The sequence below is a fragment of the Cupressus sempervirens genome, chromosome 2 (genome assembly GCF_028749045.1).
Source record: "Cupressus sempervirens isolate cs-2001-9-10 chromosome 2, ASM2874904v1, whole genome shotgun sequence".
NCBI classification, from domain to species: domain Eukaryota; kingdom Viridiplantae; phylum Streptophyta; class Pinopsida; order Cupressales; family Cupressaceae; genus Cupressus; species Cupressus sempervirens.
Window position 1 is genome coordinate 737775538 of NC_143119.1, and position 16994 is coordinate 737792531.

The 16994-nt window shown below is 36.1% G+C and overlaps 1 protein-coding gene across 1 annotated transcript in view; it reads right to left on the minus strand.

The window, feature by feature from the left end:
- Positions 1-16994, minus strand: part of LOC149575494 (uncharacterized) — a 233461-nt gene that overhangs the window by 136230 nt on the left and 80237 nt on the right. Inside the window, exon 5 of the mRNA XM_089815232.1 lies at positions 753-866. Within this exon, the coding sequence (XP_089671358.1) occupies positions 753-866 (114 nt within the window). The remainder of the gene's footprint in view (positions 1-752; positions 867-16994) is intronic.

A 16994-nucleotide genomic window follows, 5' to 3' on the forward strand; every position in this document is an offset into this window, starting at 1 on the left:
CAACAAAAACAGCAAGGAAAAAGGTATGCACGCCACTTTTATTGATGGTTTCATCACTGGACTCTGTTCTGTTCAGAAACCAGAATATGCACTGAATATCTCTGTATGGAGCACATTAGCATAGCGATTGGACAGCATTAACACACTTTTGAATCCATTTATCCTGTCCTACATATAGCGCCTACTGAAAGACATTATAATAAAGAATCGAGGGCATCCGTGAACAGGCAGGTCATAGCCCTTGGCTCAGAGGGCTGTCAAATGAGGGGTTCAGTCCACCAATAGTTCAATGATGGCAATTCTCCTTGGAGAAAATGTAATGGAATGCATAAAGTACCCAATCTCATGTCACCAATGCAATACTTCACAAGCCTGTTTAATGCCTGCTATGACTTATTTCCAAAATTTGGTACAGCATCAGATGCCTCATCATGGTCATATCACATGTTAATCAAATTACTGCCTTTGTAAAATTTGTAAAATTTTATAAAAGAATAAGGCTATATGTATATTACCGTTGTAAATACCAAAAGTAGAATATTGAAGTGTCCCTGGTGCCATGATAAATCATAGTTTAATTATTAAAACTGTCAAGTAGCCTTAATAGTTTGTTTCTGTTAATGGAGATTTCAGCCATGATGTATCATGCAAATGATATTTTTAACTCAACTTTTAATTTTAATTTAACGTTTAGCTTTTCAAATAAACAAAAAGGAAACAAAATGAATACAATTTTAATTTGCACTTGGCACCTCAATTGCAAGCCCATATGTCACACATGAAGGTCTTAATCCACTTTGTCTCATCTGTTGCAACACCCAAAAAGCTCCTTTCCATTCTTTCCAAGGAACACAAGCATTTAATACCTGCAATAATAAAACTTTTAGTAGACATAATGCTGAAATTTTTGGTACAAATGCTTTTCCTACAATGCCCTAATCACTTATATCTAATATGGTAAATGTATATTTCTTTCAGTTCTCTATGCTGTCTGAGTTTTGTACATGATAGTTACCATTTGGTTAACTGTCGGAAGGGAGGTAGCAAGTAACATAAAGGTCATAAGATCTAAACAGAAACCACAATGAAGTCCAGCAAATTGATTCCTAATCCCACAAAAGTGTTTTAATTAAATAATAATAAAATAGATTTATCCAGCATTATATTTCATTCAAAATCCTAGGTTGATGACAAAATATAGCTTTAATTAGCTTTCAACATCTAGCAGTTACACCAATAATTAGCTTTCATAAGGATCCCTTGATTCACAACCATAGAAACTATTTACTTAGTATTCCTTCCTAGCAATAACCTTTGCAACCTCAATTAACACTCCACCAAATTAGTCCTGCTCCAACTAAGTACATCAGCAGTCCAAAGATTACCATAGGTTGATAACCAAAACATAGGTTTAAACAAAACAAATATGTACAGACATTTCAAACCATAGCATACAAATCATTAGATGTCATCCCAAACAATAGGTCGACAAAGAAAAAACATCGCAAGTAAACGATATGTAGAGATAATTCAGCCTCTAGCAATTACACCAATAATTAGCTACCGAAAAAATATGTTGCTTCACGCCCATAAAAGTCATTTTCATTGTATTCCTAACAATAACATTTCACTAAACTAGTCCTGCTCCAACTAAGCACATCACTATTCTGAAAATTGCAACAGTGGCAAGCATTTCAACCTTGCTACCCCAAAGCCATGTGGTGAGTAAAGTTGGGAAAGGTAAACTCACCTTGGAGGATACATTGGCAAAGATGGTACTGGCCGATGATTTCAAATCTCCAGCACAGAAAAAAAAATGCACTAAGTATCCTTTTCTATCTTAAAAAGAAGTCATATTTGATGACTCAAATATTATAACTGTAATGCCCCGCTAGGGAATCCAAGCGAAATTAACCTATTATGTTACAATGTTTACTAGCCCATTTTTTTCTTAAAAGTTTATGTAACATCAAAATAACAATGCGGAAGCAATATAATACATCCACATTAAATACACATAACTTTCAATACAATAACAGTTCACATTTCACAAGGGTTCCTTAATGTTGAATTACATTTGTGTAAATATTATTAATTAGATTTAAACATAAGTACAACGGCCATAACCATACACAATCTCACAATGAATACATAAGTACAACTGATACACTGAAGTACATCAGATACAAAACATCCACTGCACATGTTATTTTTATGAGGATCACTGCAAATGTAATTGCACTGCCTTCTCCATATGTGTTTTCCAAAGGAAACAACCCCTTGCATTTATGATGAGCATAAGCCAAGAAGAGACATGTCCCGTCATGGCACATGTATATTCATTTAATAGTTGATTTAGTAGTAAATTTTCATTATGTATATAAGACTGCCATGATTCATTATTATATTAATTTCAATCACATAATAATACTTATATATATATATATATATATATATATATATATATATATATATATATATATATATATATATATATATATATATATAATTGTAATGTTCCTTCAAAACTATCTTTATAAAGATAGAGAAAGAAGAATAAAATATTAATTATTTTATATTAGTCCACAATTTCAAAACTAATATAAATTAATTAATTATATTTTATAATAATACCATTTCACTATTGCAAATTTTCTAGATTAATTAATTCAAGTTGGTCGGTTGTGGAAGTTCACAGAACTTCCACCCATTTCTTCCAAGATAAATATTGGTCATGGACGATGAGAAGGGGGAGCAAAATCGAGCATTTCATCAAAGTTGGTCAGTGACCAAGAGATATATTTATTAAACTCCTTTCGTTGGGATATAAACATCTGGCCTAGTGGAGACAAATGAGTCAGAAATATTCATTGACAATGAAGATTGATGAACGCGAACACAAGAATCCTATTGCCATATATGCCTTGAGCCGGTGAAGCAAAAATTAAAAATTTGGTGTCGTTGGTGGGAAATACCTCTGTTTGTCATTATGATTCATAACGTATGCAAAGATGGAGTAAAGATCGTAACCATGGAAATATAATCATTGTCAGCATAACACCATTAAGTTCCATAGTTTTGCAATGAAGATGGTATTGTGTTTTGAGGGCCTTTGATGGAGTAGTTAATTCATCATACGCGGAGTAACCAAACGGAGACACTTCATTAACACAGAAATCTGACAACCTGTGAGTTGAGTAGAGCAAAGGATCGTAGAGTTTAAGCAAGTATTGGTTTTTGATGATAGAAATCTTAAGTAGTAGAATGTCTTTTGACATCGAACTGGAGAAAGTTGACGAAGAAGCTTCTAGGATACTTCTAATTGCAATTAGAGTATTGGTATCAAGAAGAATTCCTGCGTCTAGGCCATGGTAAGGATAACTCTATTTCATCGAAAGGGCGTCAACCTTGTATTATCAAGCATTTCCAATATACTTGTGTGATTCTCTAGGTGCATATTCTGAGTTATTATGTAAATTCAATCAATTCAATACAGATTTAGGATTCAATTGACTATTTTGAAGTTAAATAAAACTATATTTTGTTGAAATTTTGACTGGGGTTAACTACGGGCAATTCACTCATAATAGAAACTAAGTCTAAAATCATATTGAAATTTGTTCTATAAACTTCAGAATTTTACATTGGTATCAGAGCCTTAGGTCTTGCTAGGCTGGGAATGAACACTTTAGTCAGACTTATGCAAAAAGGGAATTATAACTTCCGCAATACCTATGTCAAACAAAACAAACTAATAGAATCATCTAGTTCTTCTATACAAGTTGACATTCAAGGCAGTCATACAGAGTCAAAAGAGGTAATTTTTGGAAATATGGGAGGCATAGATGACACTAGGGATCTCATAATTGCATTACCCAGGAGTCAACAAGCTATAAAAAATAATGTGAATCGTATGGCAAATTTGATGGCACAATTCATGAACAATAAGAATAATGGGCAAAGGGGATATAATAATGAATTACAAAGGAAGATTGGTAAAATGTCCATTCCATATTTTGATGGATTTGGTAAAACCACTGCCAAAGGGTAGAAAAACTAAACACACACCTACAATTAAATCCAATGATGGAGGATGAAGCCATCAAATATGCAACATTACATTTAGAAGGAATTGCCCATGAATGGTAGCATCATGGACAAAACACATTGGGTCATAATCAGATTAACACTTAAGTTATTTTCACAGAGAGGTTAATTATTCACATAACCATAACCATGCACGACCTCACAAGGAATACATAAGTACAACTGATATATTGAAGTACATCTAGATACACAACATCCACTACACATGTTATTTGTATGAGGATCGTTGCAAACGTAATTGCATTGCCTTCTCAATATGTGCTTTCCAAAGGAAACAACCCCTTGCATTTATAATCAGCATAAGCCAAGAAGAGACATGTCCCTTCATGGGATATGTCTATTTATTTATTAGTTATTTAATATAATAATAGGTTTTAATTATATATACAAGACTTCCATGATTCATTATTATATTAATTTCAATCACATAATAGTACTCAAATATATATAAATTTATATCTCGTAAATATATATATATACAAGAGTATTGTCACATAGTTTTGTCCGACTGAAGCTACAAAACATCAACACTCCCTCTTGGCTAGGGAGGATAAACGCAGGATAGATAATACACCATTGATCATATTAGGACTAGCAAATTTTAAGGACATCTTTAGTCAGAAGATCTCCAACATTTTGATATCACATTTGATACAATGAGTATTGGCCTCCAAAATATCAACATATAATATACACCAAATACTCCGAGTAATCACCTACAAAGATTCACCATGTACTCAATAAGCTAATGACCTACAGAATATCAAAACATTATATTCACCAAATACCTTCAAACAACTCATAGACCATCAAGTGAATGACATCTAACACTTAGTTGTTGATTTGCAAGAGATAATCCATCATGATCTATTTCAACATTTACATAAAATGTATATCATGATTTAAGTTATTATAAGATCATCACCTTCCAATAACTTTTGCAAATACAAGTGATAATTATTTGGAAGTCATCACTTCCTCATGATATAGATAGAGGTAGGCCCACTAAAATCATATAGTCACACACATAGACTTTCAAACTCCCTTTGAATATCAATCATTTGAGCTCCTTATCCAAAGTTGCCTTTGAAGAAGTGTCAGACTCCCTTAGAATTTGATATCAATCTCCCTTTTCTTGCAAAAGCATTCTCAAAGGAAAAGATCAAGGCAAATAGCTCTTATAGCACGTATAGAAATACAAAAAATAAGAGAGAGACTAATATAATGATAATAATAATTCAACATTGTAATATAAGACCATTATAATATAGATAACTATTTATAATATATACTTTAAACATATAAGCATATATTCCACCTTTCTGTTAAGAGAAATAATTTTTCCCTTGTGAGATTTTGTAAGCATGAAGACGTTGTGAAGTGTCTTCAAGTGCAAGGAAGAAGATTGTGAAAAGGTGCTTGAAAGCTTGGGTGTTGTAATAAAGTGTTTTGCTTGCCAACATTAATAAAGTGGTCCCCAAATTGAGAAGCAAACCCAGAGACGTAGTCCTACTAGGGAAAACTCCTTTGTCAAAGTGTTTGTGTATATTTTCTCTCTCTCTTATTCTCTCATTTCTTTTAGTTTATTTATTATTTCTTTTATGTAATTAGACACAGTCAAATTAAGTGTTTAAAGCATGACCCTTGTAATTTCAACGGTTAAAAACACAGCCACGCAATTACTATCTGGCTCACAGATTAAATTTGTATTTTGGATTAAGTTTACAAATGATGGAGTCTAATAATAATAAAAAGATAAATACTTACCTCCACATCGCCTCCTTATTTATTTCCAAGGTCAAGGGGCAACGACATGCATAATCTCCTATGGTTCCCACTTAGAGGCATCCATGTAGGGCACACCAATGCATTTATCTCTGTTTCCTTAAATCAGTTGTCCTTTCTATTTACAGTCATGCTCTTTTATCACTTCGCTTGTAAATTGGTGGGTCTGTCTTACTTTCAATTTCTTCTTCCCTTCGATTGTTTTCTCATGTAGGGTGGATCCACCCTTCCCACAGGGCATATGAATTTCTTAATCTTCTTTTTCGCACTCTCTTTTGTTCGGTCAATTTAATATTTACATTATTGGTGGATCCACCATTTACTATGTACATCTATCAATGTGTATTGCATCGATGTTTACTGTATTTTATTCCACATCAGATATATTTGTGCGCACTATTACTTTGATTGCATGCACCAATAGGGACACCAATTTAATGCTTGCCACCTTTTATATTTGTGCTAGCAGTCTTCATTTACTTCGTGAGAAATGCTTCCCTTAGTGCGCGAGGGTATTTTGATTGGAGTTCCCAATGTCGAAATACACTTGCCCTTTTATTATTTAGCGTGCCTTCTTATTTTTCTTTACTTCCCTTATTACTGAACAAAGATATTTCTTATTATGCATCTTGTAAGTGAAGAGCACACAAATATACTGAGAGGGGGTGGGGACTGAATCAATATATTAACAAATTTTGCCAATTTAAAACATTTATCCAATTAATTACTTTAAATACTGAAATCAACAATTATGCACTTGAACACAATGACACAAAATTTACATGGAAACCCAATATGAGAGAAAATGACGACAAGAAATGCTTTAATTTAAACTTTGTTCTTTTACAATGTACTGTAGGCATCAACCTACTAGAGGCTCCAACCCCTACGTTTATGAGCACCAACTCACTAGAAGCTCCAACCCCCACATTTTGTAGAATCTGACCTACAGGAAGCTCCAACTCCCTCCGCTATCTTCGTGAGCACCAACCCACTACACACACACTTTTGTTCCACCCTGATGATGTTGCTTACCCAACTAATGAGGGATTCTATTTTCTTCACAATTCAAAGTATAATTCTCTTGTAAAATTTGACCTTCAATTTGTTGCAAGAAGTTCTTTTATCCTATATTCAATGGCTACTCAATAACCTACTTTTATGCCAAGCTTTTTTTAACACATATACACTTCACAGTAGTGCATTTCAAATTATATGCATATATTCTTCCACTCCCTCTTTTATATTCTATTCATCTCTCTCTCTCAAACCACTTACTACTTTATTGTCTATATATATCAGAAAAATTGAATATACATACATACAAACATATATATATATATATATATATATATATATATATATATATATATATATATATATATATGTATGTATATATATATAATTTTCCTTCCTCTTATATTTTTCTTCCCCACTCTACTTTAATATGCTTGCTCTACATTCTTGGCTATATATTTCATTCTCAAATGATCTATTCCCTTATATATATCTCAGAAAAACTCCATATTCAACCAACTGTGGTTTCTCCCTCAAGGAATCATGAATAGCACCTCCATGAAGTTGGACAACTGCTAGTAGAGCTTGCTCATTCGGAGGATCACTGATACAACCCGAATTTTCATCAAGTTGATTGACGAGTGTTAGTTTGATGAAATTAGTTGAGGTATCTTCTTCACTTTTTTCGTCATCTTGAAGTTTCAGGTCCTCTCCAATTGTAGGCATAGAAATAGACACCTGCACTCATGAGACTCTTCATTTCCCTCATCACTCTGATTGTTATCACCAACCTAGTTAACCTTGTGCAATTGAGATGTCAATTTGTCTTCACAGTGCTTGAATACATTATTGACCAATCTACATGCTTCCATAGAAGGGACACATTCTAGATTAGAAACAGCCCATAACATAGATATAATAGGTTGGGATATTTCATCCATCTCTTCAATGCACGAAATCATAAGTTTCTCCATAGCAATTGAAACCCTAGTATCATGGCACTGATTGATTGTGACCAAGAAGTGATGAAACATATCATGGTTCAAGTCTTGCAACTCTAGATCTAAGAGGAGGTTACCCACTTGGACATTTGCAATTCTCCAATATTGTAAATCTCTTACCATATGGATCACCACTGAAGTCATCAATGCTCTAAAAGTTGTCAATGATCAAATGCAATATCTCTATCATGGTGTTATCATCATACAGGTGCTCTAGGAGCCGAAATTCTCAAGATCTCACAGCATGTTGCAACTCCTAACCATATTTCCTTGTTATAATGTCTCAAAAGCTTGGGTTGACTTAAGGCATCCTTAATCAAAGAAAGGATCCTCTGTATAAATCTTGAACGTAATTGGTCCACCTTACACAAAAATGGTTCCAATATATCTAATGGATGATCAACAACCTCGTTGAGCTCTTTGTCAATCTTTTGTAGTACCTTTATCCACCACTCTCCATCACTATTGGCCGCCATAGTATGATCCCAATCCAAAAATCTCTCAATCATCCCAACAGGCTAGCAAGATCACTAGCTCTGATACCACTATAATATTCTTATTCCGTACTATGCATGTTTGCCTTAGATTTCTGGTAAAGAAGGTATGACAGTAGAAATAGGTGATGATTGTCTTGTCCGTACAGAAGTGAAATCCAAACTAAGATGTACGGTAAGAATGAGAAGTTCATACAGTGGAGGGGGGATTGGTGTGTCCCTATGGTGGGAGTGGCTAGTTCATACGGTGGTGGGAATATGACTATTTGGCGATATGAACTATTTGCCACTTAGTATTTATAAAACACAACTTCTCTCACCTCCAATTAAAAATCAAATGTAGTGCCAAGGGATGGAAGATGGATGGCATACCAAGGGATGGTAGATGCACGACGACATACTAAGGGATGGTGTTCCAAGGGATGGCATACTAAGGGGTGGTGGAGGGCCATATGGCATACATAGGGATCGCAGATGGCACATGGAAAGTTGGCATACGAAGGAGGCAGCATACCGAGGGGTGGTGTGCGGAGGGGTGGCATATCGAGGGATGAGTGATGGTAGGTGGCAGGATGGCTACAGAGGGATGGCAGATGGTGGATGGCACATGGCACATGGCACATGGCAGGATGGTGGATAGCGGATGGCAAATGGCAAGATGGCAATTGCAGATAGCGAATGACGAATGGCAGATGGCGAATGGTAGATGGCAGATGGCGAATGGCGAATGCTAATTGCAGATGGTGGATGACGAATGGTAGTTGGCAGATAGCAAATGGCAAGATTCGGATGGCAGCTATGTAATGTCCCCATTTTTACCATGTTCCTACAGTTGGCTTGGTCAGTTCACCATCGCGACCCTCGTGAGCTAACAATGGGATTTGAGGGTCTCAGTTGTATGGTTATAAGCTCTTCAACAGCCTATGGTGTACTTTGGCTCCGTGTGAGGAACTTACTATTTATAGTAAGTCAATATGTTGGTTCCGATGAGCACAATTGAGTTAGAGGAGTTGGGTGATGCTCTCAATTATTGTTTCGAGCTTTTGGTTTGAGCTCCAAAAATCTTGGCAGGAGTGTCTATTTATAGTAATTCACCCCGTCAGGTTCATTCATCATCTTTCATCATCAAGATCACTTTGGTGTTGTCAAATTTTGATTCTAATGCTTCTTCAGCTATTTTCGCAAGACAGGTGAATTATTATTATTATTCATCTAAATATGTTGAGGTTGCTATTTTTGTTGGTGTTTGATGCAGTACAAGGTAGGAGAGTCCCCAATAGAGATGTCCTAACCCACAGCAAATAACCACACAACGGGATATTAACAAAAACACAAGATCTGATACCAATTCGCAACTCTTTATTCCTAAAATAACTGATTACAAGCAATATGTCGAGCTATAAGGCCTTCCCGGTTATAGCCAAATACAAAGCAATTACAATAGTTCAGCAACATCCCTCAAGATCCAACTCAAATCCTAGCTAGCCCAGAGTTGTAACACAATAGCAATCTAGTAGAAACCTCCAAGATCTTAACTCGTGCTCGCAAGCCACCAAGCAACCTCCTTGTTTCTAAATCGCAACCACTAGCTCTTCTCCAAATTCACTATCTCAGATACTCCTCTACTGATGATATTGAATCCTCCAAATCATGATCCCCATAATCCCATAATGATTTCTACATCAACACAAGCTCCTTATATAGCCAGCTAAGCCACAAGTTGACTAGTCAAGCATTTAATTACAATATAGGTCCACCTTGGAAGAGTAAACCAAAACTATAACAAACATGAACAAAACTAAATGACAAGTTATATTTAGGTCCACACATGACCCAATAACATGTCCCTATCTTAACAAGATCCCATTTCATCATACGAAACTACACAAGACGAAAACTCCACACATTTTCGCAAAAACTACCCGAAAATTGATACCCGAGGAAAACGGCGATATCTCTTCACTCTGATTGAATCAAGATTTGTGCTCTTAACTGAAGGTAGTACTTTAGGTCCTCTACAACCCCTTAAGTGCGCAAAGGTTGATTCATGAAGGATAACTGTGCATTCATCACGAAAGTCACGCACAAAAACCTGACGCGAAAACTAGCAAAAAATTGATGCGTTAGGAAAATGGCCATATCTCCCAACTCCTAATGAATTAGGACTTGCGCCTTTGACAGAAGGTAGCACTCTAGGCCCTCTTCAATCCTTGAAATGTGCATCCTCTCACTCATTAAGGATAATTAGATACACGGCTCACAAAAGGCATGTAGAAACCAGAAAATACAACTCCAGCAGCAAGGTAAACATGGCTCTGACTTCAACATGATAACTCCAATCTCTATGCGCACATAGGACAAGGTTCAAAAACATGTCGCCAACACATCCCTAACCTTGCAAACTGTAATTCCACAAGTTAAGCATGAATCACCATCATACAGGATTGTTGACTTACCTAGGATGCTCATGCATCAGTGTTGTTGGTTGGTCACCTCAGTATCATAGCTCGTTGGAACCGAGATGGAAAATTTAAAACCATCGGAACAAGAGACAATGGCCTTGTGTGTCAAAATATTAAGTTATGGTGGAAAAGGCCATTTTTGTAGCCAAAAGCAATTAATAAACTATATTAATGACACTTTATTGTATTTTAATGTTGTGTATAGGAAGCTTCTTAAGTGAAGTTCTTTTGGGAAACTGGTGCCATTTGGAGATTATAAATATGAGGACATTTGAAGAAAAAAGCATCCGATTATTTGATTATCTTATTTTGTTTTGTCGTCTTTGTGACGTTTCTGAAGTCTAATTTTCTTGTGCCCTTGCTGAAGTATAAAGGGTATGTTCTGAGGATTTGTTATCCACTATTGAAGTATAGTGGAAGATTGTCTCAAATTGGTAGTGCAAATTGCTGCTGAAGTATAGCAATTTCATTTGTCTTCTCAACTGCATTTACTATGCAAGAGAAGTTGATGTTTGTGACTAAATTGGTCTAATTTGAAAGGTTTTGGAGATAGAAATTATAAGTTGCAGACCTACATTTTCCTTTGGAGTTTGATGTTTTCTTTATTGGGGCAGCGTCTATTACATGCTACCTGCGATCTGCCTTAAATTGGAGGGAGCATACTATTGTACGTTGTTCCTCAAACAAATATGTTGCAGTTTAATATCTACAGCAATCGCCTATAGGTTCTTCACTTCGTTGAAAATTTCATGAGAGTTTTAGTTATGTGTTTCAATCATTAGATTGCATGCCAAGTATTTGTAAAAATGTTTATTGGCTGTAGATGCACATTTCACAGGCTGAAATCATATGTATGTATTTGAATGGTCAAAAAAGATTGCATTTGTACTTCAGCTTCTTTGTTTGGACATCTAATAATCATTTGTATGCGTTTAAACTAAATTTGAACAATTACAAGCAAGTGGAAGTAATCTTAAGATAACTGACAACGAGATAGAGATTTCATGCAAAGTGTTTGACAAAATGTCAAACCATTAATCTTGTAAAGAACAATTGCTATTTAATTAAGCTATCACTTATTGAGGATTATTATAGTGGTATCAGAGCGGTTTCCTGCCATCCTGTAGGGTAGGAAAATATTTATTATTTCAGATCTGTTGTAGTAATTAAAGTGACCAGAACTCTTGTTGTTTCTAGCTATGGACAAATATAGGAGCCCTAGTAGTTCCAGGAGCTGGCAAAGTAGTGAGGAAGATAGCAAGAAATTAAATTCCTTAAGAGAGTATAGAAAAATTTAAGCTTTATAAACAAAGGATAGCAGAGAGTTTGTCAAATCCAAAGATGGTTGAGAGGGCAGCGAGGTATATGGTTTCCACCTTTAGAAGGTCAGCAAGAAGTTTGAGTTTTCCCAAACAGGTGTCCATGATGTAGATGTACATGTATTTATTATGACACCTGCTAGTCCTATTTGCAGTGTTGATGATGGACTCATTTCGCAGAGATCAATACATGTGTCAATACCCTTAGTGGATAGCGGCACTGAGCTTTAGCACGTTGAGGCTCCCAAAGTTGTTGCAGTTAGTGCAAAGACAGTTGATGCAGTTGTTACTACTGATACTTCAAGCTCTCTTGAGGAGGGGATTGTTATTGGAGACTTATATGTCAGCTATCGTAGTGTTGCTCTAGTGCAGGAGGCAATTGCTTCCTTAGGTGGGACCAAGCCACGTATGGAGTCACTCAGCTGTGATGTTGGTGATTCGGGTGTTACAATGTAGTCAATAGAAGTGGGTTCATGCTCTAGTATTATTGATTTATTGATTTACAACCTGATGCTGAGTCATGTGTGCAAAGGAGGGTGTCAACACTTGAGGCTTTATTGGGAGATTTCGATGCAGATAGTATGGAAACATCTGATGATCCATTTGATGATGCTATGAGCAGCACTGGGTATGACACCCCTTGTCAGATATTGGGTGATTCCAAAGAGGTTTTCAGTGGGTCCCAGGATCAATGTTTACAAGATCTTACTATTGACGTGGAAGTTGAGACATGCGAAGGGATTGATACTGCAAGGACTTCCATTTTTTTGGATGAGGAGTTGGTTGAGGTGCATAGTAGTTGTATCTCGGATGCAGAGTTGTGTGAGGATGATAGCACACGTATGAGCAATATTGTGGAGGGAAGTTCTGATTCAATTTCCTATCATAGTGCAGTTAGTAAGACAAAGATCTTGCATAGGAGTTAGGAGTTATAGAGGCATCATCTGACTTGCCAGCTGAAGGTGAGTGATAGTGACATTTCTTTAGCTCTTGAGCATCACGATGTTATCCATCAGATGCTAGCTACATCTAGTTGGGGTGCTCCTGTGTCAGATGAGCATGATGATAGTAGTTTTTCCCTAGCAGAGGTTCATGCGCTTCAAGAGGCTGTCAGGATCTTGAAGCACAGTTACTCTCATTTAGTTACTAATAGAGATTACCTTCTAGAGTGGGGTAGGACATGTTATGAGACATTGTTAGGGAAAGAGGAGGTAGCTAAGCTCACCCAAGAGCTTGAGGTGACTGTGGACTCTCTTCAGTATACCCAATTCGCTCTTCAGGTGTCACAGTCACAATTGGATGAGGTTATTGTGGATTTAGAGCAGGTACAGTCGACACCGACCCCAAACCCTATTCAGTTACATATTGTGGTTGGTGGAAAGTTTGCTTCCATGGTTAGGGATGAGGGACGTGATGATGTGGCAAACACATTCGTCCAAGATATGGGTGCTGTAGGTGCGGATGAGGTAAGAGTATTAGTGGAGTCAAACTCTCGTGATGATATGCTTCCTTCTACTAGAAGCAAATCTATTTCTTCATCTCATCTAGCTGATAGCATTGAAAAATTGGCAGTGCCACATTTTCAGGGGGATCGGTTGTGGGTTGCAAGGGAGCACGTTGATGCTTCCACGTATAATTTCTACTGCACAGAGTCTTCCATGGAGTATCTTTTCAGGAGTTCGGATGTGCGGGAGGATTCATACAGAGTGTCTGAGAGTAGTCTCATATGACGCTCTCATGCTATTCAAAGATTGGTGGGAAAGATTGTAGAGTCTCTATCTACTATGTTTCACCACAAGGATTTCGAGGTCGGGTTTGTTGAAAGGATTGCCTAGGTTCCTGCCCAACTGTTAGTTCGAAGTCAGAGATTGGAGCCATCTTCAGATTCCCAAACTAATACTAATGAGCCCTTGACAAAGATTAGGAGTTTTTATTGGCATTACACTGTGAAGAGTGCTCGTCACTTTTCATTTGACCCACAACTAGAGCATTTGGTTTCACGTCAATGTGGGTTGGCTCCAGTTTCATACCATCCATTATGGGATGGGTTAGCACCATCATTTGTAGATGGGATTGACAGTTGTAAATTAGACCTCTTGCAGTATCTACACACCCAAGACAGCTTATCAGAGGTTGGCATTGGTGGTAGCGTTTCAGGTACCTATGGTTGTTACCATCTCCGCAATGCAATTGGGTGTGAGTGTCAATTTGATAGGGACTCAAGTGTGGACAAAGTTGGTATTTCAGTTGAGTTGAGTTTCGATGAGTTGTTTCCTTCATCGGTGCCTAGGGTTAGTTTTCAAATGATTTTGATGTCGATGTTCATTATTTGGGTGTTGGTGCTATAGAAGTTGCTTGTACACAACAAGGGTAGCACACAGTTCTACCAATGGGATCTATGTGGATTGTGATGTTCATTTTGCTCCATGATTGCTTGGGGACAAGCGATCTTAGGGAGGGAGGACTGTAATGTCCCCATTTTTAGCAGGTTACTATAGTTGGCTTGGTCAGTTCACATCGCGACCCTCATGAGCTGACAATGGGATTTGAGGGTCTCAGTTGTGTGGTTATAAGCTTTCCAGCTACCTATGGTGTGTTTTGGCTCCGTTTGAGGAACTTACTATTTATGCTAAGTCAATCTGTTGGTTCCAATGAGTTCACTTGAGTTAGAGTTGGGTGATGTTCTCAATTTTTATTCCAAGCTTTTGGTTTGAGCTCCAAGAATCTTGGAGGGAGCGTCTATTTATAGTAAGTCACCCCATCAAGTTCATTCATCATCTTTCATCATCAGGATCACTTTGGTGCTATTAGATTTCGATTATGATGCTTCTTCAGTTGTTTTCGGTAGACAAGTGAATTATTATTATTCATCTAAATATGTTGAGGTTGCTATTTTTGTTGGTGTTTTTGGTTGGTCATCTCAGTATCATAGCTCGCTAGAACTGGGACGAAAAGTTCAAAATCGTCGGAACAAGAAACAGTGGCTTTACGTGTCAAAATATTAAGTTATAGTCGAAAAGGTCATTTTTGGAGCCAAAAGTAATTAATAAATTATATTAATGACACTTATATTTTAATGTTGTGTATAAGAAGCTTCTTATGTGGAGTTCTTTTGAAAAACTAGTGTCATTTGGAAATTATAAATATGAGGACATTTGAAGAGAAAAGCATCCGATTATTTGATTATCTTATTTTGTTTTGTCATTTTTGTGATGTTTCTTAAGTTTGATTTTTTTGTGCCCTTGCTGAAGTATAAGGGTTTGTTCTTGAGAAGTTCATTGTAATTCACAGCTGAGGTATTGGGAATTAGTTTTCTAAGAATTGGTCTTTATCTCCATTGTTGTATACATTATAGTTGGGAGATACTGTGGTGTTGGGAATTTGGAATTTGGCATCTTCTTATATTGTTATTACCTAAGTCACCAAATTCGAGTTCAAGTTCGAGTTCGACAGCTATGAAGTTCGGATGAAATTCGACAAGGCAAAAAAATCGAAAAAAATTCAACATTAAATTCATCTTATATAATTTTCAAAAAATAATATGTATGTCATTTATTTTTAAATGTTAGTATAAAATAAAACTTCGAAGTTATACAATAAAAATATTTTTAAAATATTATAATAAAAAATATTAACAATCATAAATAAACACACAAAACATTACTATATTACTAATAATAAAATATTCATATAATATAAATGTTTCCTTAAAACAATACATAAAATGTTTTACTTTCATAAAAATTAATTAAAATATCATATATTATTGAAAATGTTGAATGAGATCCTAATAAACACTAGTTAACTTGAAACCTAAAAAACAAAATCAAAACTTTATAAAGATATTCCATTCGCGATGTCACCGACTGAGCAAGTTTGAAAATGGTGGAGCTGTCGTGGGAGATCGCTAGCCAAGGACGAACAACAACAAAAGATAAATGGAAATTTCAAGAGGCAAAAGATGAACTGTTGCCGCTAGACTGGATAATAACAACTACCAAAGATGAACGCTACTTCAGACAACCACCACCAATGTTTGGACCTTCAGAAATACTTTTGACTATCAGATGCAAATTAGATACGTTGACCCTTATGCAAAACGACAAGGTAAATATTGTCGTACAAATTTTTAACGAATTTTACGATTTTTTTTTCATTTTTAAGGGGTTCGCTGAATTTCGAACTTGAAGCCAAAAATTTAGCGAACCCTGTGACTAAGGTTATTACCGTTGCCGAGAAGCGGTTGGGTGTTGGTTAATTTGGAGTTGGTTAAGCACCCATTTATATTTGCTGCTAGGCGTTATTTTCTATCTGCACTTTGGGAGCAACATTTTATATAACTACAGTTGCATTTGTTTGTTGGAGAATTCTTTTGCTGCTAGTAGACTTCATTTCAAAGGGTTTCAAGGCATGTCTTACCTATTAGTTCATGGATTGTAACTTTTAATTTTTCTGGGTATTGTTAATTTAGATAATGGAGGACATTTTATCAATTGGGTTGTTGGTATTTTGTAAAAATACTCAGTATCTAAGATGATATTGAAATATGGAATTTTTCAGTTGTATATTCCCTATGTAATATCTAAATATTTGAGTTGAAATTATTATTGAAAAATCTTCTACATGTGATAATGTCCTTTGTCAAGAAAAAAGAAGGGAAATACGCTAGACTCATCCCCAAACACTCCTCTTCACTTCATGGACTTGTCTGTTGCTTACATAGACAAAGACAGGAAAAAGTGTTGGGGATGTATAGGCCCTTGCCATAGTCAAATCCCTATTTTGGTATTTCCACCTCCACAAATTGCT